The sequence below is a fragment of the Camellia sinensis genome, chromosome 5 (assembly GCF_055761805.1).
Source record: "Camellia sinensis isolate YWXY chromosome 5, ASM5576180v1, whole genome shotgun sequence".
NCBI classification, from domain to species: domain Eukaryota; kingdom Viridiplantae; phylum Streptophyta; class Magnoliopsida; order Ericales; family Theaceae; genus Camellia; species Camellia sinensis.
The window spans coordinates 129,529,218-129,551,610 of NC_138965.1; the positions used below are offsets into that span (position 1 = coordinate 129,529,218).

The window sequence follows — 22,393 nt, forward strand, 5'->3', positions numbered from 1 at the left end:
CTTTGCCAGATACAGAGTTGCCACCTAAATATTTTTTAATGGGGAAATTTAAGAAACCCTGACTCGTTTGCCTAAGGCCACGTGTCCGTCATTACCAAAGTTGCCTCGGCTCGGGAACTTGGGTACGATTGGGGATGGTCAGCTATGAGCACCTCCTCTCGCCCGATCCGAAGATCGGCCTCTACTAACCATGATATCCAATTTTGAAAACGTTATGTGTTCTTATTCCGGTTAATTAGCTAGAATTACTATGTGATGCGCACAGCAAAACAAGTATAGACTAGATCGCCTAATTTGGAACAAAGCATCGCATATCCGTTTGTTTGGAAACTGTTTTGAAATTTGCTACTCGCGAGTAGGCTAAAACACGGATTTTGATGAGTTGTTCCAACTCAAGCAATCCAACCTTCACCCACAGGCATTCAGGCAGTTCATATCACATAAGCATCTAGCCACATGGTAAGCATGCTGTCATGTTAACATTCACACTCGTGCGAAATGCTAAAGCACAAAATACTTACAGTGTACTCCAAGCTAAAACAAAGAACTCGTTAGCAATCAATGTATGATCCAAGTCCATGTTAAGTGCCTAATGCAACGCATACAAAATGCAATTAGGATAGGTTCGGCTAATCCTAGGATGGCATGTGAAATGTAACCATTTGATGCACATATTCAAGCTAGATTTGAAATACTTATGCAGTTAGCACGATGCACCGAGCCCGGTGCATGCAATGCTGATGAATGATGCACGCATGCATAGCATAAACTATGCTAAATTAAATATGCCATAGTACTAACCATCAAAGCAGGTAAGTAAAAGGGAGAAAAATGTGGGGGTTGGATGGCATGCACACAGGCACCCACAAATTTGCCCTCGCTCGGAGGGACCGAAAGAATAATACAGATTTAACTAACCTACAAGCTAATTAAATATTACAGACCAATTAAACTAGTGAAGCAAATTAACTAATCTAATAAAACAGTAAACAACCTCGGGGAGAGGGCCCGATGCAATGCGTGCTCGGCTCCGCTCGGAAGTCCACTGTCATGCACAAGTTTGCCTCTGTTTCCCCTGCTCTGTTCTTCTGAAAATTGCACGACTCCCAAGGTATGCTCTATGGACACTATGGATCACCACCGACCAAGTGGAAACCCCACCGACCATATCCGGATGGTCATCGACCATTTGTTGAGCTCTCGGCCATCAATAATTGGTCGGTCGGTAGTATGGATGGCCGGCCGGCCAAAGCTTCCTGCAAAAACTGTTTTGACAGCAGCAGAGGGCAAAACAAGGCATGGCAATGCATTTCAAGAAAATGTGTGCACCAACACATCCCTTATCATGTTTGTGACTCAAAGGGGTATGTTCCTTGATTCTCGGACCACCAATCGCGCATTTCAATGCGTGATGGCCTAAGGAACCAAGTCGTGCATTTTGATTTCAAATGAAATGCAATGCATAGAAACATACAAAGGGGCTTTCAACCTCTATCATGGCTTGATCAAGAGGTGAAAGATGCATGCAATGATATGCAACCTAGACATGTGAGCTAAGTGTGCAACATGAGATGCAAACAAGTAAGCATGCAATAGGCACACAACCTAAGAAAATAAGTATGCAAGACATGGAATAACTATGCAAGCTTAACCATACAAGCATGCAAGGTGCAACATGGACAACATGTTAGACAACTTAGCCAAGAGAATGCGTGCCAAATGCAAAGCGATTGAAGCGTACAACACTTGCAATAGGCTAAGTATATGACAACACACAAGGTGAGCATGCAACAACATGCAAACAATGGACTTATACCAATTTGGACAGCCCTATACTAGGCCCAAAACAGTGGCCAATGCTAAGGAAATAGGGGCCAAATGCACATACAAGCATGCATGCAAACGTGGTCCATCACTTAGGCATCAAAGAGCAACTTCTAAGTACGCTTAAAAGAGGCTAAACATGGGCATATGGCAAGCAATATAAGCTCTGAAAATCACATGAGGATGGTGCCAAACCGACCTAAACCAAGCAATCAGAGCATGCTAACAAGCCCAAAGCTTGAGGCCAACCAAGCCTCAAAGGGCCAAGGGGACTCCAAACAGCCCCAATGCTGGTCTAAACAAGACCAAAGACACGCCTAGATGGCGTCTAAATGGTTTAAACATGCAAGCATACAAAAGAGGCCAAACATGGAGCATAAGACGACAACCTTATAAAGCATTAAAGGGACATGAAATGCAAGCATACAAGCATGCCATGAGGAATGAAATGACATGACAAGTGGTTCCAAACACTAAAATGATGCAAGGATGGCATGCTAGAGGGGTCAATGCTTAAGGCATACAAGAGAGGTTACATGGTAGCTATACGAAGCAAAGCATGGACAACCCAAATGACCAAAAACAGACCTTTAGCTTGCTAAAACAAGCATAAAAGCTTCACAAAGCTAAGCCAAAAATATGCTAGAAACAAGGCTCAAAGCACAAGGCATGTTAAGGCAATTCATGGCATTACAAGACATGTATGCTAAGCAAGCATGGTGTACCTAAACCAACTCACAACAATGCTATATTATGCCATAATAAGCATGAAAAACAGTTAAGGCATGGCCAACATACACTTAGACAAGGTGCTCACTAATGAGGCTTAAATGGCCATTATTGAAGACAACAAGGAGAGGGGGTGGCCCTCTCCTTCTTGGTACCTTAAGGCACCATCCTCACCACTGAAATCCCTCAAGATTTCAGTGGTGAGGAGGCCCAAACAAAGTGGTCCCGGAGCTCACCAAAATAGCACAAAAATAGGGCCAAACAAGGCCTAAGAGGGGTCAAACACCCCCAAACGACAAAGCAACCTTAAACAACTATGTTAAGCAAGTAAAAATAGAACTTTTATATGTTATATGCAAAGTCTAAAAATAGTTGCAAGATAGTCAAAAAAGCTATGCAAAAATGGGGAATAAAGGGCAAGAACACTCACCCTTGAAGAACACTTCCAAGATCACAAGGCCATACCTCTTCTTGGATCAAAACCAGCTCAAAAAGTCCAAGATCAACCCTCTAATGCCTCAGCAACTAAGGAAAGGTGTAATGGTAGGTGTTTGTGTGCAATAATAAGGACAAACACACACTTAACTCACAAGGGAGGGAGGTATAGAGATAGAATAGACACACACTTCTAGCCCTAAAAACCAGACCTCTGGAGCTTTTTTTTCTAACCCTAATGGAGGGAGAAGAGGCTCCCTCTTATAGACAATCCCTCTCGTAAAGCTTTCCAAACAAGCTAGTCAAGAGGGAGATGGGAGCAAAGTGTATGCCAGCTAGCACAGCTGGCATAAAAAATATCTGCAAAAGCAGATGAACAGTGGTCGGCCAGTCAAAAATGCAATTTGACCAAAATAGATGGCCGGTCGACCATCTAGAGTCGCGGTCGGCCAAACATTTGGCCAATGGCAACAAAACACAGCCGGTGGCCTCAAGCCATGGCCGGTGGAGTGTGGGGATGGCCAACAAGCCATTCCCTGCCCTCCAGAGCAAAAACACAAGTGTTTGGTGCAAACCCAAACACAAAACAGTCGAGTCGAGAGATCCTGAGGCAAGACGCATAGCCGAGACCTCCGGGAACTCAAGACGAACACAAACAAGGGTGATCACCGAGTGTTCAAACGGTGACGTCCAAGTCTTGAGGACGGTCAAAAATGGGATGTCTACAATTGCCCCTCTTTGACAGAACTCAAAATTCATAAGAATGACGGGAGTGAGTGTCAAAGCCCAGAGACGACCCATTTTTGACAAGGCCGAAGACTTAGGCAAAGCATGCAAGACAATAAAGATATGCGCCCGAAGGCAGGGGCAAAATGCAACTGATAATGCAAGAAGCCGAGCATAACTTATGATCATGCAAAGAAAGCTGTAACGAAGCATAACATGCGACAGTGTTTAGCTAGCATACAACAATCCAACCACACTACAATGCAGAAAGGATGTAAGAGAATTATGCAATTCTCGATACGTCGCACTCGGAGAATACAATACCTGCGCGGTTCGTTTGGTTGCACCAGCTTCAAATGAACCGTACATACAATATCGTGCCTGTAAAAGAAAGCAACTTAACAGGTACAATATTGTTCGCAACATGCATGACAATGCAAAACGAATGCAAAATGATATGCAGTATATACAAAACTATGTATAAATAATGCAAACGATAATGCAATGCAATTGAATCATGATCAAATCATGAGCGGTTCAAACCACACAAATGTCAAAAGGATGATGGAGACGCAAAGTTCATCTACCATAGAAAAGGTGCCGCAACCCTCAAACTATCATACCAGCGTGGAATAGGCGCGTACACATGCAGAACTATGAGTAATGTAGACGGACACAAGAACAAGTAATTGGAAATGACATAAGTGGGGAAATGACCCACTGAGGAAAGACCAATGATCCTAATGCTGGATGCAAAAATTACACTACAATGTAATATATATAATGGATATGTCATGCAGCCGAACCAAATCTTGCCTAGGAAAGGCATGGACACATACAAGCCGCGTCTAACACAGATACAGTGCCGTCACCCTCAAACCAACATACCAGCGTGGAATAGGTGCGTACACATAATATCATAACTGTGCTTTGACGTGAAAGATATGGGCACATACCAGACCAAGCTCAACATGGAAAGGCGCAAGCCGTAAATGGAGGGGGTGATGCAGTGAATGCATGCAAGCTATAATGCAATATATACAATATGCAATGGATATTTACAATGTAATCTGCTAGGGAGAAACGCAATGGATGCAAATGTAGTATTCACAGCGGATAAGGCACACGACCAAACCTTGTTTTGCCTAGGAAAGGCATGCACACATACAAACCCACGTTTAACACAGAAACGGTGCTGCAACCCTCAAACCAACATACCAGCGTGGAATAGGCGCGTACACAAAAGTCTCAGATCTGTGTTTCAACGCGAAAAGTATGGGCACATACCAGACCATGCTCAACCTGGAAAGGCGCAAGCCGTAGGTGGGGGTGATGCAGTGAATGCATGCAAGCTACAATGCAATATTTACAATATGCAATGGATGGAATATATACAGTGGATGCATGACATATGCAGTTTATACAATGGAATGCATGACATATGCATTATAAACAATGATGCATGACATATGCACTATTTACAATGGAATGCATGACACATGCAATATATACAATGATGCATGACATATGCAATATATACAATAAAATGCATGTTTTTGTTTTGTTGTTTTTTGAAAATTTTTGAAATGCATGACAAATGCATGAAAGGGAAAATGCATGATGATACATTTTTGTTGTTTTTTTTTTTTTTTTGAAATGCATGACAAATGCATGAAACGGAAAATGCACGACAATGCATGTTTTTTTTTTGTTTTTTTTTTTGAAAATTTTTGAAATGCATGACAAATGTATGAAAGGGAAAATGCATGACGATGCATTTTTTTTGTTTTTTTTTGAAATTTTTTGAAATGCATGACGATGCATGTTTTTTTTTTTTTTTGAAATTTTTTGAAATGCATGACAAATGCATGAAAGGGAAAATGCATGACGATGCATTTTTTGTTTTTGTTTTTGGAATGCAAATGATGCATGTGTTTTTTTTTTTCTTTTTGAAATGCAAATGCATGATGATGCATGTGAACTTGAATGCGCGACAACGCGTGTCACTCGAAATACATGATGATGCATGATTTCAAAATACGCGATAACACGCGGCTTTTGGGATGCATGAAAAAGCATGAACCTGAAATGCGCGACAATGCGCGGCTTTGGATGCATGATAATGCATGAACTTGAAATGCGCGACAACGCGCGGCTTTTGAGATGCATGAAAATGCATGAACTTGAAATGCGCGACAATGCGCGGCTTTAGATGCATGATAATGCAAATGATGTACGCTTGACGACGCGGCCCAAAGAATGTGCATACTAATGCAAGTATGGCGTGTACAATAATGCGAGTGAGGGATGCATGACAATGCAACCAAGCGGATTTAAGGTCTCGCTAGACAAAGCGGGTTTAAGGTCTCGCTAGACCGAGCGTATTTAAGGTCTCGCCAGATCGTGCATAGTTAAGGTCTTACTGGACCGTCGAAGGTGCATGATAATGCAAGCATAATGACGTGCATGACAATGCGAGATATGTGCATAACGATGCGAATGAAACGACATATGTCCCAACGCGCGTTCACATCAAAGCGTTGTAAAGCAACACATGTAGGGCAACTTTTGAATCTCGTAAGAGACAGAAGGATACAAAAAGGATACATCGCACCCGTATTCGAGTGCCACGCACAGAAGACACGGTCCGAGGTCAAAACGGAGACCGGTTAAGCTTCGAAAATGCACTTTCTTGCACTGTCTTGAGCAATGAAGGCCCCAAACCACACATCTGACCCAAACAAGGGTGTAGGAGGTCACCGGCTATCCATCGGCTACCAAAAAGGTTCACCGGCCAAAAATTTGGCCGACCGGCCAACAGTGTGGCCGACCGGCCAAACATGCCTGAATCGGGGCAGTTTGGTCTTTTGGCCTCGGGTCTTTTAAAATAGGGCCTCAAACCCTATTTTGTCACTTCCCATTTGTGCGAAAATCCTTCCCCTCTCTCTCTAGAGCATTTTTCTCCCTTCCATTCACCGTTTTCATCGGTTTTCGTGCCCGTTTCGTCATTTGATTCCCGAATACCTTCTCGTTTCGGACATTTTGAACCGAACGAAACTCCGTTTCGGTGTCTCTTTCTTGATTTTCACCACTCGGGGCTTGTTTCCCTGGAGTTTTTCTTAATTTCCGTGCCTTTTCCACATTTCGGCTTTCCTGACCATTTTTTGCCTTCTCGGGGTTGACTTTCCGTTGACTTTTGGTATTCTAGCCCGGTTTTCTCTCTTCTGATCATTTTCACACCACTTTTGACATGGCATACGATCTACCACAGGGCGGGACTCCCCCAGATCAGGGGATGGATCCCGAGGCCGAACTCTTGCCCTTGAGCGTCTGCCTGTTCGACCTAGCGACCTACCGGCCGGCAATTCACATACTTCCTCCTGACGGACTTCACCAGTTCAGGAGTTTCGATAGGACGGTGCCTCCAGAGCTTCTCCTGCGCGAGCCGGAGTCACATCTATCATACGGCGCTTCTGAGGTATATTCTTCCCCGTTTCATTTTCCGCAATGTAGAACACTTAACTGCCATAGTTGATTATGTTCTTTAACTGCTTAGCCCAGATACACCGATACACTGTATGTTGTAGTTGACTGTGAACACACTTGCACTTGATGTCTGTTTGAATCTGAACACGTGCACACACGCTGTATTGTCACTGAACCACTCAAACACACTGGTACATCGCATGTTGTAGTTCACTGTAAGCACACCGGCACCCGATGTTTGTTTGAACATGAAAATGTGTACACACGCTGTATCTGTACTGAACCACTCAGAAACACTGACACATCATATGCCGCAGTTCACTTCGAGCACACTAATACCCGATATTTGTTTGAACTTAAAAACGTGCACACACGCTGTATTGTCACCAATTCTGAATGCTCTTCAAAACAGTACATTTTATATTGCTTCACAACTACTTTGCTTGAACACCGGGAGATTCCCATGCCTTCCGGGGGTATGGGAATGTCGCCGCCTGCGATTGGTACATGGAGTTGCCCGATGCGGTCCGCCACATCGTAGACCAGGCCGGCTTCGGCGCCTTCTGTAGAGGACTCTCCCGGCTTACTGCGAGCAGAACTCTTCTTGCCGCTCTGGTGGAGAGGTGGTGGGACACCACCGACTCATTCCACTTCTCGGTCGCGGGAGACATGACGATGACTCCCTATGACTTCTCGATGCTCATTGGCATCGGGGTAGAGGGTGATCCGATCCCCTTCGGCACCGACATGGACGAGTGGGAGGCCGCTCAGATTTACATGCTTGGCGAGATGCCGCCTCTCGCACGCCCCGGCTTCGTCAGGTATTCATGGTTCGAGGTCCAGTTCAGGGTTCAGCCAGCCTTGGCTGAGGAGGCACTGATGACCCAGGAGGAGGTGGAGCAGTACGCCCGCGGCTTCCTGATGCTTCTGCTGGGGACGACCATTTTCGCCGATCAGGAGAACACCGTGCCTCTCTGTTTGTTGAGTGCGCTAGTGGACGCCACGCGGATCCTGCGCTACGACTGGGGTGGCACTGCCTTGGCCACTCTGTATGGATACATGAGCTCAGTTTCCCGTTGCAGCGGGCAGTTGCTCGGAGGCTACTGGCGGGCTTGGGAGGTACGTCTTCTTCTTCTGTTTTTCGTTTCTGCTTTACATTTTCTGTACTCTGTACACTGCACACACTGTGGTCTACTTCATGCTGACTGTATATTGCACACACGGCACACATATACTCTGCTTTACACTGACTGTACACTGCACACACTGTACACTCTGCACAATACACTGCACAATACACGGTTCTGTAACTTTTGCTTTATTCTGTATTCCGCTTTATCTGATAAGCATACTGATACTTACTCTGCAGTTGTGGCTCTACGCCTACTTTCCGAGGCTCGCGCCAGTGCCTGACGAGGAGACCGCTCTTGTCGTTCCATTCTCCCGACACTTCGACGTGACATGCGTGCGGAGACCGCGGGAGACATTCATCTTCTTCCGCCGCTACTTTGACACCATCACCCCCGTGGAGGTATGTTCAACTTTAGAGTTTATTTAAACTTCGCTTTACACGGTATTTTCAATAACCGTAGATAACAAACTGTATGCCATTTACAGATCACCTAGCAGCCTTGGGCTCCATTGCCAGCTGCGATGCGAGAGCGATTTGCCTGTGCCGAGGAGACTGCACGCTTCAGGATCTTGCTGGAGGGGCCGGTCTGTCGAGCCTGGTATCTGGGTGAGCGTTTCCTACGCCAGACCCTGGGTTTACCGGAGCAGATAGTCCCGGTTCACCCTCCTGAGCATATGAGGGATACCGAGAGGTTCACCCCTGAGCAGATGGCCGACTATACGATCGGCTGGGATGCGACACGCTTCAGAGGCATAGGTGACTACTCAGAGTACATCCGGACCTACATCATGCGGCCTTTGAGCAGCGGCCGTCGAGCCGAGAGAGAGAGGCTTGCGGCGTCAGTGGCTGGAGTAGGGGCAGGAGCGGGAGCACCGAGGGTGGCTCAGGCCCGTGGCAGGAGCGGAGCTCGGAGAGGATGGGGGGCTAGTTGGCCAGCACTGCCCGTGATGATGACGTGTAGAGGGCGGGGTGGGGCGACTTACCAGATCCCCATTGCTCCCCCTCCGGCTGATCATGAGCTAGTCGGGTTCTACGGCTTGCCTCCGGTATGTACTACTGCATTTTGCATTCTGCACAGTTAGTTCATTTCAATTCATTTGATATTCCACCGAATACTGATGCTTCTAACACTTTTGCAGGCTTCCTCCGAGTACACTCGCTAGTCCCTGGAGTTGACCACCTCGGTGATGGGGATGCTTCAGCAGAGCCTCGACCTTCTGGCCATTTACAGTATTCCGGTATGTTCTTCTGACCACGGTCTCAAACCATACATAAACTGTTTCACATAATCTGATGCACAACACAACACTTGATACACGGCCCTCATGGTATCTGACACACTGTAGCCCACAGATTGTTCACAGCACCACTCATGGCATTCATACACTGTACTCATACACTGCATTCTGCATTGATACACTGCTCACGGTATTCACACACTGTATTCATACACCGCATCCTGCACTGATACACTGCTCACAGTATTCACACACTGTATTCATACACTGCATTCTGCATTGATACACTGCTCACAGTATTCATACACTGTATTTATGCACTGCATTCTGCACTGATACACTGCTCACAGTATTCACACATTGTATGCATATACTGTATTCTGTAGCATACTGATGCGTTTGCCATTTGTACTTTTCAGCATCCCTTCCAGATTGCTACTGTAGGAGGCGCTCCAGCTGGACCATTCATTCCTGTTCGAGGGGGAGATGGAGAGGGCAAAGTATACCCCTGTACCAAGGCGGGGCGCACTCATGTTGGGAGTAGCTCACGGGCACCAGTCCCCGATGACGATGAGTCCGAGGTGGAGACGGAGGCGGAGGCAGAGGCGGAGTCATCTGAGGAGGAGACCGGAGATGGCACTGACTCAGGCTCAGATGACGGCTCTGATGATGATGCTCCTGGACCTTCGTCCAGGAAGAGGACGAGGACAGACCCTTAGGCCTGAGGCCGCTTGACATTGATCCAGATTTTTGCTGCTTTTCTTCTTCTTTTCTTTTGTACTTTTCTTTTTTGCTGGTAGCTAGAGTACCTTGTATTGCCAAAGGCAGGTTTTGTTTTTTCCAAAACTTTGTACTTGAAAAAGATGATGAAATGAAACAAACTTTTTATCTGAAAAAGTGTTACATTTGTACATTTTATATATTGCATCGCATTGCATCATGTTACACCTCAATGTAAATGAGATTGATCTTCTGTCTGAAAATCAAACATTCGTATTGTAATAACCGGGTAATGAACCAGCTAATAGCAAAACAACTTAAACAACCCACTGCTCAGTCCGAACACTCGGCTCATGCTCTGCTGGGGATTAATCTGCATACAGCGAATCCTGAACAAACAGTTCAATCTGACAAGACAGAATACAAAGGTTGAATTTGCTGAATCTGAAACACACTCAGATGCAATCCGGAATCCATATGCTCATTGTTTTCACGCGACCTGGGTTGAACCTCCACGGCTTTACGAAAGAACCAAATCTGTTTTGCACAAATGTGGAGAATGGCACAGCACTCTGAGCACAACATGATTAAAATTTTTTGAGATTGAAAAAGGGTTTTTGAAACCGGGGTATTGAGCCTACAACTGAACACAGTAAAAAAGACTCAAACAGAAAGTACACGACCTAATCACAACAAGACACGCTCGGAAAAGACTCAAAACAAAAGTTGAGATAAACAAAGCAAAAGACACGACATACCGACGTGTTTACAAAAATGAGAAACCTCAAATCACGAAGAGCCAGTTCCTCCGGGTATTGTTTCCCACCCTTTCTTATTTGTGTGATTCTCACCTCACTCGGCACTCAGGCTCGGTTTTTCTCTCAAAACCCTTTTGCTCGCTTTTCTCTCAGCGCACATCTCTCTATTCTTTACTCTCTCATTTTTCATCCCTCCCCATATACGGTCGGTGGATAAACAAGAGGTTGTTGGTTCACGCCTAACACTGTTAGCTCGCAGCTATTTCTTCCGATGACATCTAGTCAGTGCTCCGGATGAGGGAATGGAGTATCTTGATCCGTTCCGATTCGTGCTTCGCACTAGGTTTGATTCCTTGTCCCTTGGAGGTTGTTGAGAGCTTTCAGCCCTTTACCGACGGCTTTAGTTGTGTCTTCTTCTGGCGAATAGAGTGCCCTTATGGCAAGGAATGTCAACCACGGGGTAAAGACAGAACACTTGACCCAACTGTGCCCCTAGTTCATCATTTTGACCATTTTTTTTTGTTTTGGTTTTCTACTAAAACAATTTTGACCAAAATGAGAGTTAGATTAACATACTTGTCCGATTTTCTAATTTAAAATCATGCAAGTCAGGCTATGAGCACTGAAAATTTTCCTTTTTTGGGTCCAAGAAAATGGTCCAGTTTTGGAAAAGATGGAATAATTTTCGAGAAAATAGTCAACCTCAGTAAAAAAAATTCACAAAAACTATTTTCGTAGACGGTCACTGCTCAACGAGCACGGAACTTACTCTCGAGGTGCATAACCTCGGATCGGAGGCAATGGAAAATTCCCCCTTGCTCGAAGGACGCTGCATGGCAACGGAAAGTTGCCCCTGGTTTGGATGGCGACTCATGGCAACGGAAAGTTGATCCTTGTTTGGATAACGCCGCAGCATAAATAGTCAGTCCTCATTAGTGATGATCGCAACCGAACTCTCGGATACAGAGAAGACGAAGATGGTCAAAACCAATATATGGACACAGTCACTTTGAAAGTGTTGGTGGCTGGACTTCAGGATGAAGTTGCCTACGTATCCCAAACATGGGAATCAAGCCTACGTAGTTCATGTTGACACAACCGAACTATCGGATTCAGAGAAGGCAAGGATGATCAAAACCATTACATGGACTCAGTCGCTATGAAAGCGTTGGGGGCTGGACTTCAAGATGAAGTTGCCTACGTATCCCAAACATGGGAATCAAGCCTTACGTAGTTCGGGTTAAGGTACACTCGGGTATTTTAACCTTCACTTTTTTTAGGCTCTAACTTTTGCCAAGGCGTCCGTTGCGGGTTTTCGACCTTGCGAGCTTTGTTCTTCTTTCCTTTTTTAATTCTTTTCTTTTCTCTTTTTTTTTTTCTCTTTTCATTTCTTTTGCATTTTTTTGTATTTTTTTGTATTTTCTCTTGCTCTAACTTTTGCCTGGGTCGCCCTTCCGGGTTTTCGGCCCAGCGAGCCTCTCAAAGGGTAAAAGTGCAACAACTCCATGCCAAATGGTTTTGAGATCCTGAAATCATCTGAATCCAGGAAAATGACTGTTGTATTGATTTGCTGAAGGACCCATCTTCAGTTCGTTGAGCACATCGGACATTTTTGCCCCTACTTGGAGGGGTGCTTCTGTTCTAGCTTCACAAGCTTCTTCTGATGAGATCTGAACTTCTTGATCTGACTTTGGTGCCTCTTGTTCGAGGGCTGCTTCCAATCTGGCCACACAGGACTCTCTTAATGGTCGATCGTTGAACACTCCGAATTGTGGTTCAAGGTTTTAAAGCAAGGGCTCAAGTCTTGAGGCTGAGAGCAATCCTAAGCTGCACAATCTCAAGAGCGATTCCACACAGGTCTTCGCAGGACTGCGCAAAACGTTTTTTGAAAATTTTTAAGAAAGTGACTAATCGCTCGTGCTGAAGACAGTGCGGAACCAATCTGGATCAAGCCAGGGTCCTTCTCAGTACTCACGTTAACAAACATGGTTTCAATCATTAAGGGCTTAGCATGCCTCTCTTTCTCTCAAATGATCAAAGTTTTGCAAATCTCGAGGAATTCCTTCCCCTTTGTTTTCACCGCAGTGTTCAAAAAGGTTTTGAAAAACTTAGGTCAATGCAATGATTTCAAGGCACATAAAAGACACAACTTCTAGTCAAACACTACCATCTCATTTAGAACTTCTGGCACAACTGGCACACGACAGAAGCAAACACAAGAGTGTGGGAATTGCTGTTTTTTCATTCAGATCTGTTGGCACAACTGGCTCAAAGCAGCAATAAGTACAAAACATGACAGCCACAGCTGTTTCATTCAGATTTCCTGGTTGCAACTGGCTCCACCACAGAGACAGGCTCAAAAGAAAGCAAAAGGGTAATTACAAAACAAAAGGGCGTTCAAGGCAACAACCCCGAAATCACCCGACATTCTATACAATGGGACTGACTCGACGCGACAAGACAGGCCCTTAAGCAAAAGACTGACTCAAAACAAAGAGACAGACTCAAAACAAGACCACCGAACTGACTCAACACCTAAGTCAGAAACCACAAAAATTGGCATTCGCAGATGCTCAAAAGTGCGTGCCAGACGCCATGTCCGAAATGCACCGAGCGCCGCCCGCAGGTGGTCCAACCCCTGATCACAAACTTGCAGTATCTTCGAAGTCCAATAGCTCAGTAGTGAAAGACTTTGCTGAGGTAGGTGGGAGGATAACCTCATTGTCGATCAAATCTTGCACTTCATGACGAAGGCGAAAACAACCGTCGGTGCTGTGACCGGACTGTTGGTGGTACGCGCAGTACAAGGTAGCATCATATGAGAGAGGGAGATTCTTCGGGAGAGGCCGAGGCTCGAGGGGTTTAAGATGCCCCTTTTTAGCCAAAATATGAAATGCCCTAGACAAAGGCATGTAGAGGGCGTAAAAGACTCTGCGCTCTCGAGGCAGGTACTTTGAAGTCTGAAGGTTCTTGCTAAACGCACTAGCGAAAGGGTCGGCAGGCACTGCCTTGGCTTTCTAATCTTTTCCTGGTGCAGGGTTGGGAATGGAAGGAACTGTCTTGGCATGACGGGGCCTATCCCGATTTTCTGCCTGGCTTGAACTGCCTTCGGTTGGAGTAGGAAAAGCATCATCCACAGCTTTAGTCATGACTGCGAACACTTGCTGCTTATTCATTCCCCTGTCTTTCAAAGCCTCGATTGCCCATAGCAGTTGTCCAATGGGATCAGCATCTGTTCCCACTTTGTTCTTACCTCTATCCTCAGTCTGATCGAGGGTTTGGGTTACTACATCAGAGCGAAACCTGGTTGTTGTTGACACGTCATTGTTGTAGATAGAGGCAACCTCTGGTTGGCTGAGCTCGATCACAATCCGCCCCAGTAGTGGGGGCTCCTGTGGTATAAAGTTCCTGGCATATGATGTGGCTGGTGGCAAAGCCGACATTCCATAGGCCAGATCGGCCACAGATCTCTGGAGGTTGCCGATCATTCGCATTAACTCAAACATGGTGGGCTCACGAGCCTGATACAACTGGGGGGTCCAGATCGGGTGTGCAACAGGCGACCTGGGTGGATGCGGTACATCAACATTGGTCTCATCCTGCGAGATGATCACTTGGTCTGACGCGGCTGCCATAACCATAATTTCCTTTGAGCTTTGGGTCGTCATAAGTCCGTTGAACCAAACGGAGACGATGCAGTCGGTGATCGATGGATCCGATATCTGTCCTGCGTCAGCAAGGAAGAACACCAAATCTCTGAACCCAAATCTCTGGACTGAAAGGGAAAGCAAACAGTATTCCAGCCCAACTGAACAGACATAAGCGTAGCCGAATTACTGTACTCTACTCTACTACTGATCACTGTTCCTCAAAATCACTGCCCCGAAACACTGAATCTGATATCTGCGGATATAACCGATTCTCAAATTCTGATATTGCTACCTTTAGGCCTGATGCCCCAGACTTGCAAACTGATATGTACGTTCCTATAGAGATACACTCTAAAAGCACATAGCAAGTAAGAGAGAGCCAAAACACCCCTATGTTGGGGTAGGGTTTCCCTGTCCTATTTTGTCAGGAGCTAGGGTTTCACTACGCACACAACGGTTTCAAACAACCTAACATCGGGTAAGCAACCTGTCCTAGCTTGGAATAGTTACTACGGATTTTGATATGCACTAGGTCGAATGGTCAAAAGGGTGCCCCGGTAAAATCAGGGTTTGTATTCCCATACTGTCAGAGCCCATAACCGGTCAGCCTTATGGTCATGCCTTGACAAGACAAGCCTCCGGCAAACCGTTCAGGAATGGCAGATGGCAAACACTGTGTCCTAGGCGCACCAATGGACATGCAATGCATAGAAACACATAAGTGAAATCAAAACAGGATATCACGAGTTTGAGTCAAGCTCTCTAACTCCCCAGCAGAGTTGCCAGAAACTGTGGACGCGCCCTCGGGCTTTATGCCACCACAGTTTGGACTCCCTTTTGTGTCACAGTTCTTAGTCTAAACCAAAGAGTCCAAATCCGGCAAATCGTTTTGAGAAAACAAATTTTTAGAAAAGAAGTGCCAAACATGGACTGTTTTGCCAGATATAGAGTCGCCACCTAAATATTTTTTAATGGGGGAATTTAGGAAACCTTGACTCGTTTGCCTAAGGCCATGTGTCCGCCATTACCAAAGTTGCCTCGGCTCGGGAACTTGGGTACGATTGGGGATGGTCAGCTATGAGCACCCCCTCTTGCCCGATCCGAAGATCGGCCTCTACTAACCATGATATCAAATTTTGAAAACGTTATGTGTTCTTATTCCAGTTAATTAGCTAGAATTACTATGTGATGCGCACAGCAAAACAAGTATAGACTAGATCGCCTAATTTGGAACAAAGCATCGCATATCCGTTTGTTTGGAAACTGTTTTGAAATTTGCTACTCGCGAGTAGGCTAAAACATGGATTTTGATGAGTTGTTCCAACTCAAGCAATCCAACCTTCACCCATAGGCATTCAGGCAGTTCATATCACATAAGCATCTAGCCACATGGTAAGCATGCTGTCATGTTAACATTCACACTCGTGCGAAATGCTAAAGCACAAAATACTTACAGTGTACTCCAAGCCAAAACAAAGAACTCGTTAGCAATCAATGTATGATCCAAGTCCATGTTAAGTGCCTAATGCAACGCATACAAAATGCAATTAGGATAGGTTTGGCTAATCCTAGGATGGCATGTGAAATGTAACCATTTGATGCACATATTCAAGCTAGATTTGAAATACTTATGCAGTTAGCACGATGCGCCGAGCCTGGTGCATGCAATGCTGATGAATGATGCACGCATGCATAGCATAAGCTATGCTAAATTAAATATGCCCTAGTACTAACCATCAAAGCAGGTAAGCAAATGTGTGCACCAACACATCCCTTATCAAGTTTGTGACTCAAAGGGGTATGTTCCTTGATTCTCGGACCACCAATCGCGCATTTCAATGCGTGATGGCATAAGGAACCAAGTCGTGCATTTTGATTTCAAATGAAATGCAATTCATAGAAACATACAAAGGGGCTTTCAACCTCTATCATGGCTTGATCAAGAGGTGAAAGATGCATGCAATGATATGCAACCTAGACTTGTGAGCTAAGTGTGCAACATGAGATGCAAACAAGTAAGCATGCAATAGGCACACAACCTAAGCAAATAAGTATGCAAGACATGGAATAACTATGCAAGCTTAACCATACAAGCATGCAAGGTGCAACATGGACAACATGTTAGGCAACTTAGCCAAGAGAATGCGTGCTAAATGCAAAGCGATTGAAGCGTACAACACATGCAATAGGCTAAGTATATGACAACACACAAGGTGAGCATGCAACAACATGCAAACAATGGACTTATACCAATTTGGGCAGCCCTATACTAGGCCCAAAACAGTGGATGACATGCTAGTGGGGTCAATGTTTAAGGCATACAAGAGAGGTTACATGGTAGCTATACGAAGCAAAGCATGGACAATCCAAATGACCAAAAACAGACCTTTAGCATGCTAAAACAAGCATAAAAGCTTCACAAAGCTAAGCTAAAAACATACTAGAAACAAGGCTCAAAGCACAAGGCTCAAAGCACAAGGCATGTTAAGGCAATTCATGGTATTACAAGACAGGTATACTAAGCAAGCATGGTGTACCTAAACCAACTCACACAAATGCTATATTATGGCATAATAAACATAAAAAATAGTTAAGGCATGGCCAACATACACTTAGACAAGGTGCTCACTAATGAGGCTTAAATGGCCATTATTGAAGACAACAAGGAGAGGGGGTGGCCCTCTCCTTCTGAGGACCATAAGGCACCATCCTCACCATTGAAATCCCTCAAGATTTCAAGTGGTCCCGGAGCTCACCAAAATAGCACAAAAATAGGGCCAAACAAGGCCTAAGAGGGGTCAAACACCCCCAAACGACAAAGCAACCTTAAACAACTATGTTAAGCAGGTAAAAACAGAACTTTTATATGTTATATGCAAAGTCTAAAAACAGTTGCAAGATAGTCAAAAAAGCTATGCAAAAATGGGAAATAATGGGCAAGAACACTCATCCTTGAAGAACACTTCCAAGATCACAAGGCCAGACCTCTTCTTGGATCAAAAGTAGCTCAAAAAGTCCAAGATCAACCCTCTAATGCCTCAGCAACTAAGGAAAGGTGTAATGGTAGGTGTTTGTGTGCAATAATAAGGACAAACACACACTTAACTCACAAGGGAGGGAGGTATAGAGATAGAATAGACACACACTTCTAGCCCTAAAAACCAGACCTCTGGAGCTTTTTTTTTCTAACCCTAATGGAGGGAGAAGTGGCTCCCTCTTATAGACAATCCCTCTTGTAAAGCTTTCGAAACAAGCTAGTCAAGAGGGAGATCCCCCCATACACGTGTATGGAGGGGAGCAAAGTGTATGCCAGCTAGCACAGCTGGCATAAAAAATATCTACAAAAGCAGATGAACAGTGGTCGGCCAGCCAAAAATGCAATTTGGCCAAATAGATGGCCGGTCGACCATCTAGAGTGCCGGTCGGCCAAACATTTGGCCGATGGCAACAAAGCACAGCCGGTGGCCTCAAGCCATGGCCGGTGGAGTGTGGGGATGGCCAACAAGCCATTCCCTACCCTCCAGAGGAAAAACACAAGTGTTTGGTGCAAACCCAAACACAAAACAGTCGAGTCGAGAGATCCTGAGGCAAGGCGCGTAGCCGAGACCTCCGGGAACTCAAGACGAACACAAACAAGGGTGATCACCGAGTGTTCAAACGGTGACGTCCAAGTCTTGAGGACTGTCAAAAATGGGGTGTCTATACCGCTCGAGCGACAGAAATTACGCTCGAGCGAAAGAAGTTGCGCTCGAGCTCGACCCCTGTTTTCAGCAAGTTTTGTTAAGTGTTTTCAAGAGCATTTTGGCATCCTCATTGCATCCTAGGCAGTCTTAAGCCAAGATTAAGACATAATAATGAGGAAAAGTAGTAGAAACACACCAAGATAAGAATGAACTAAGTTAATGATTCCAGGTGTGTAATTCAGTACGTATTCGTTCTGTAACTGTGCAGGTCACGCGCCACAGGATGTCTGATTTTCCTACTCTGTCTGTCTGCTTTCGGAGCCATCTGTAAGTAATAACGGAGTAAAGCTATGTTCAACTTTATTTATTTTCTATATATGGAATAAGATCTATTTTATAACATGTTATATATTCAGTACAATGAATGATTGTCCAATTTCTGACAAGTATTCGTGGCAACAATTCCGTGGCTCAAGTAAGTTATTTGTTCCCAGTCCAGAGGTTCCTTTATGGAATTGACAAGTTATTCATACCTGACCAGAGGTTCCTTTATGGAACTGACAAGTTATTTGTTCCCGGTCCGTAGGTTCCTTTATGGAACTGAAAAGTATGACCCTTCATGCTCTGTATGTGATGTTTTAGCGCTAACGGATGTACTATGTAAGATTAAGTATGAACTCTAATTTCTGTCTATGACTCGAACAAGAACGTGCATATGTATATGTTTCTGTTTACTGAATTAGTTATGGGACATCATTTATTTAACCCTTTACTCCATTGTTATTCGTTGGGCTTCCGCTCACTATTTATATTATGTATGCAGGTGAGCAGGCGCATGACCAGGCCTAAGATGTTGCCTGGAGAGTTAGGTCAGCCAGCCATTATGCCTCCCGGGGAGGTTCCCTTTGAGATGCCAAGTTTTTGTGGTCCAACTTTTAAGATATGTTTTGTTTTTGGTGTTATACATTGGGCTAAGTCTCACTTTTGTTTCATCTGGCTATGGGAATGATGTATGACTAATGTCTTTTTACGACATCACAAGTGTGTTTATATAGTTTAAAATTATCTATCCCATGTATGTTAACACAACTTGATGGACTATGTAAGTTTTTATATATTTGCTTCCTCAGCCCCTTACATTTTGAAATTCTGTTAAGAGGCCTTTGGTAATCCAAGGATTTTTGGTCAGTTATGACGCTAAACCTTAGGGGCGAGTTTAGGTTGTGACAATTACATAAATCTCAAAAAACATGAACTAATGATAGAAAAACATCACATTGCAAGTGTTCCAGGGTCATGGCAACTCGTTACCCTCAATGTCTTCAAGCCGATATACCCCATTGCTGGCAACCAAGATGATTTTGTAAGGTCCCTCCCAGTTTAGGACAAGTTTGGCCTCCCTAGGATCCTTCTTGTTGCCGACAACTTTCCTCAGAACAAGGTCCCCAACCTTGACCTCTCTTGGGTTGACTTTCTTGTTGTAAGCCCTAGCAAGTTGTTGCTGGTATGCCCCTAGCCGAATTGCTGATCTGTCCCTTCTTTCTTCCAATAGATCCAAATCTTGGGCAAAGAATGTCTCGTTGGTCCCATTCTCCACTCCCTGGGTTCTGATACAGGGGATGTCGACCTCCATTGGGATGACTGCTTCAGTGCCATAAGCCATAAGCCATAAGCCATAGCGAAGGGAGACTCTCCAATTGATCTTCTCGGCGTAGTCCGATATGCCCGCAAAACATTGGCAATTCTTCCACCTACTTTTCCTTGGTTGCTTCCAACCTCCTCTTGATCTCATCTGACAATTACTCTAGGGGAAACTAGGAGTAGAGTAATAGTTTTTGATCTTGTATTTCGCGCAAAAGCTCTTAATTAGCTTATCGTCAAACTGAGTGCCATTGTCTGCTATAATGGCCTTTGGGATCCCGAACCTGGTTATTATGTTCTTCCCGATAAAGTTCTTCACATAAATATCTTGAATCTTTGCAAGAGGTTTAGCCTCTACCCACTTTGTAAAGTAGTCTATGACTACTAGCTAGAACTTTCTTTGTCCAGTTGCCTGGGGCAGTGGTCCCACTAGGTCCATGCCCCACTAGGCAAATGACCAAGGACTGGATACTGGATTCAAATCTACTATTGATTGATACATCAAAGGTGCAAACCTTTGACACTTCTCACACTTCTTGACATAGGCTTTAACATCCTTTTGTATGTATGGCCACTAGTATCCCTGAGAGATGGCTCTATGGGCAAGTGACCTGCCCCTGCATGGCTTCCACAAACTCCTTCATGGATCTTGTATAAGAAGTCCTCTACCTGAGAGGGGTGCACATATCGAAGCAGAGGTCTAGTGAAGGATCTTTTGTATAAATGGCCTTCTACCAACAGACAAAACCTGGCCGACTTCAACCTCGTTTTGTGTGCCTCCTTTCTGTCCTCTAGCAGTCTGCTCTCTTTGAGGAACACAACTATAGTGTCCATCTAGTTAGGACCCATTTCTACACACATTGCTTCGTACTCTGTTATCAGAGGCTCTACACTTGGTCCTGTCACATAATTAACCATGATTGTCCTTGGTTCCCCTGATCTTATTGCACTAGCCAGGTTTGCCAAGGCGTCGGCGTGGCTATTATCATGTTGGCTAACTTGCTGTAGCCAACAATTCTTAAACAGTGCTAGTCTAACAACCTTTTTGACATAGGCTATCATCCTTTCATCTCAGGCTGCATACTCGATTTTTGCTTGATTCACAATAAGTTGGGAGTCACAGAAGACTACCACCTCATCGGCTTCCATGGATGCTGCTAGTTTCAGTCCTACAATTAGCGCCTTATACTCCCGCTTTGTTGTTTGAGGCCTTGAACCCCAAATGAATAGATTGCTCTATCATTCGCCCATCTGGCGATACCAAAACCACTCCTGCCCCTGCTCCCTACCAATTTGAGCTTCTGTCGACAAACACCCGGAAGGAGTCGCCGATGTAGATGTCACAGGGTTTGGGTTGCTCTACCTTCTTTTGTTTTGCTGGAGTGAGGTTCGTTCCCTAGTTGGGTTTCTTCTTCCTCCCATAGACATCTTAAGCCGCGGCTCATCGAAGCCCTTATTAGAATTGCCCCATGAGTGAACTTGGCCACAAAGTCGGCCAACACCTGGCCCTTAATTGGTGTTCTAGGCCTGAACTCCAAGTCGTATTGGCCCAGTACTACTACCCATCTAACTATTCTTCCTATCAGATCTCCATACTGCAACAGGGACTTCAGGGGATGCTCAGTTAGCACCACAATCTTATGGGCTTAGGAGTAGTGATTCAATTTTTTAGAAGCCATCACTAGGGCTAGTGTCAACTTCTCCAGGGGCAAGTACCTGGTTTCTGCACTTGCTAGGGTTTTGCTCACATAGTATGCTGCCTTTTGTTCTCCCTCGTCTTCTCAGATTACCACTGCACTTACTACGTGGTCTAAAACTGCTAAGTATAGGAACAACTCCTCTCCAGGTATTAAATTTGACAGAACTGGGGCTGTTGTCAGGTACCTTCTCAAGTCGGCCAAGACGACTTCACACTCTTCTGTCCACAAAAAATATGTGGCCTTCTTCAATAATTAAAAAAATAGTTTACATTTATCAGAACTTTGGCAGATAAATCTATTTTGGGCTGCTGCCTTGTCGGTCAAAATCTGGACCTGCTTGGCTGAAGTCAGGCTTTTCAAATCCAAGATAGCCTTGATCTGATCCGGGCTTGCTTCTATGCTCATCTTGGAGACCAAGTACCCCAGGAACTTACTGTAGCTCGACTTTTTCGTGCCCCCTTTTGGAAGATGAATAAGTCGTACAGTATCGGACTGCTGTGGTTCTGAATCTGATCTCACAAGCATAATGTGAAATAGATAAACACCAAAGAGTCCCAATCTGGTAAATCTTTTGGAAAATCGATTTTGAATCCAAATGCCAAAAATAGACTACTTTTCCAGATACAAAGTCGCCACCTAAATATTTTATTTTGGAAGAATTTAGGAAACCC

At 44.8% G+C, this 22,393-nt stretch overlaps 1 protein-coding gene across 1 annotated transcript; it reads right to left on the reverse strand.

Annotated features, from left to right (window-relative positions):
- Window positions 1-19,675: 19,675 nt before the first annotated feature.
- LOC145791680 (uncharacterized) lies at window positions 19,676-20,173 on the reverse strand. The gene has a single exon (XM_082872090.1). The coding sequence runs from the start codon at window positions 20,171-20,173 to the stop codon at window positions 19,676-19,678; it is 498 nt and encodes a 165-aa protein (XP_082728216.1).
- Between the last annotated feature and the right edge of the window lie 2,220 nt (window positions 20,174-22,393).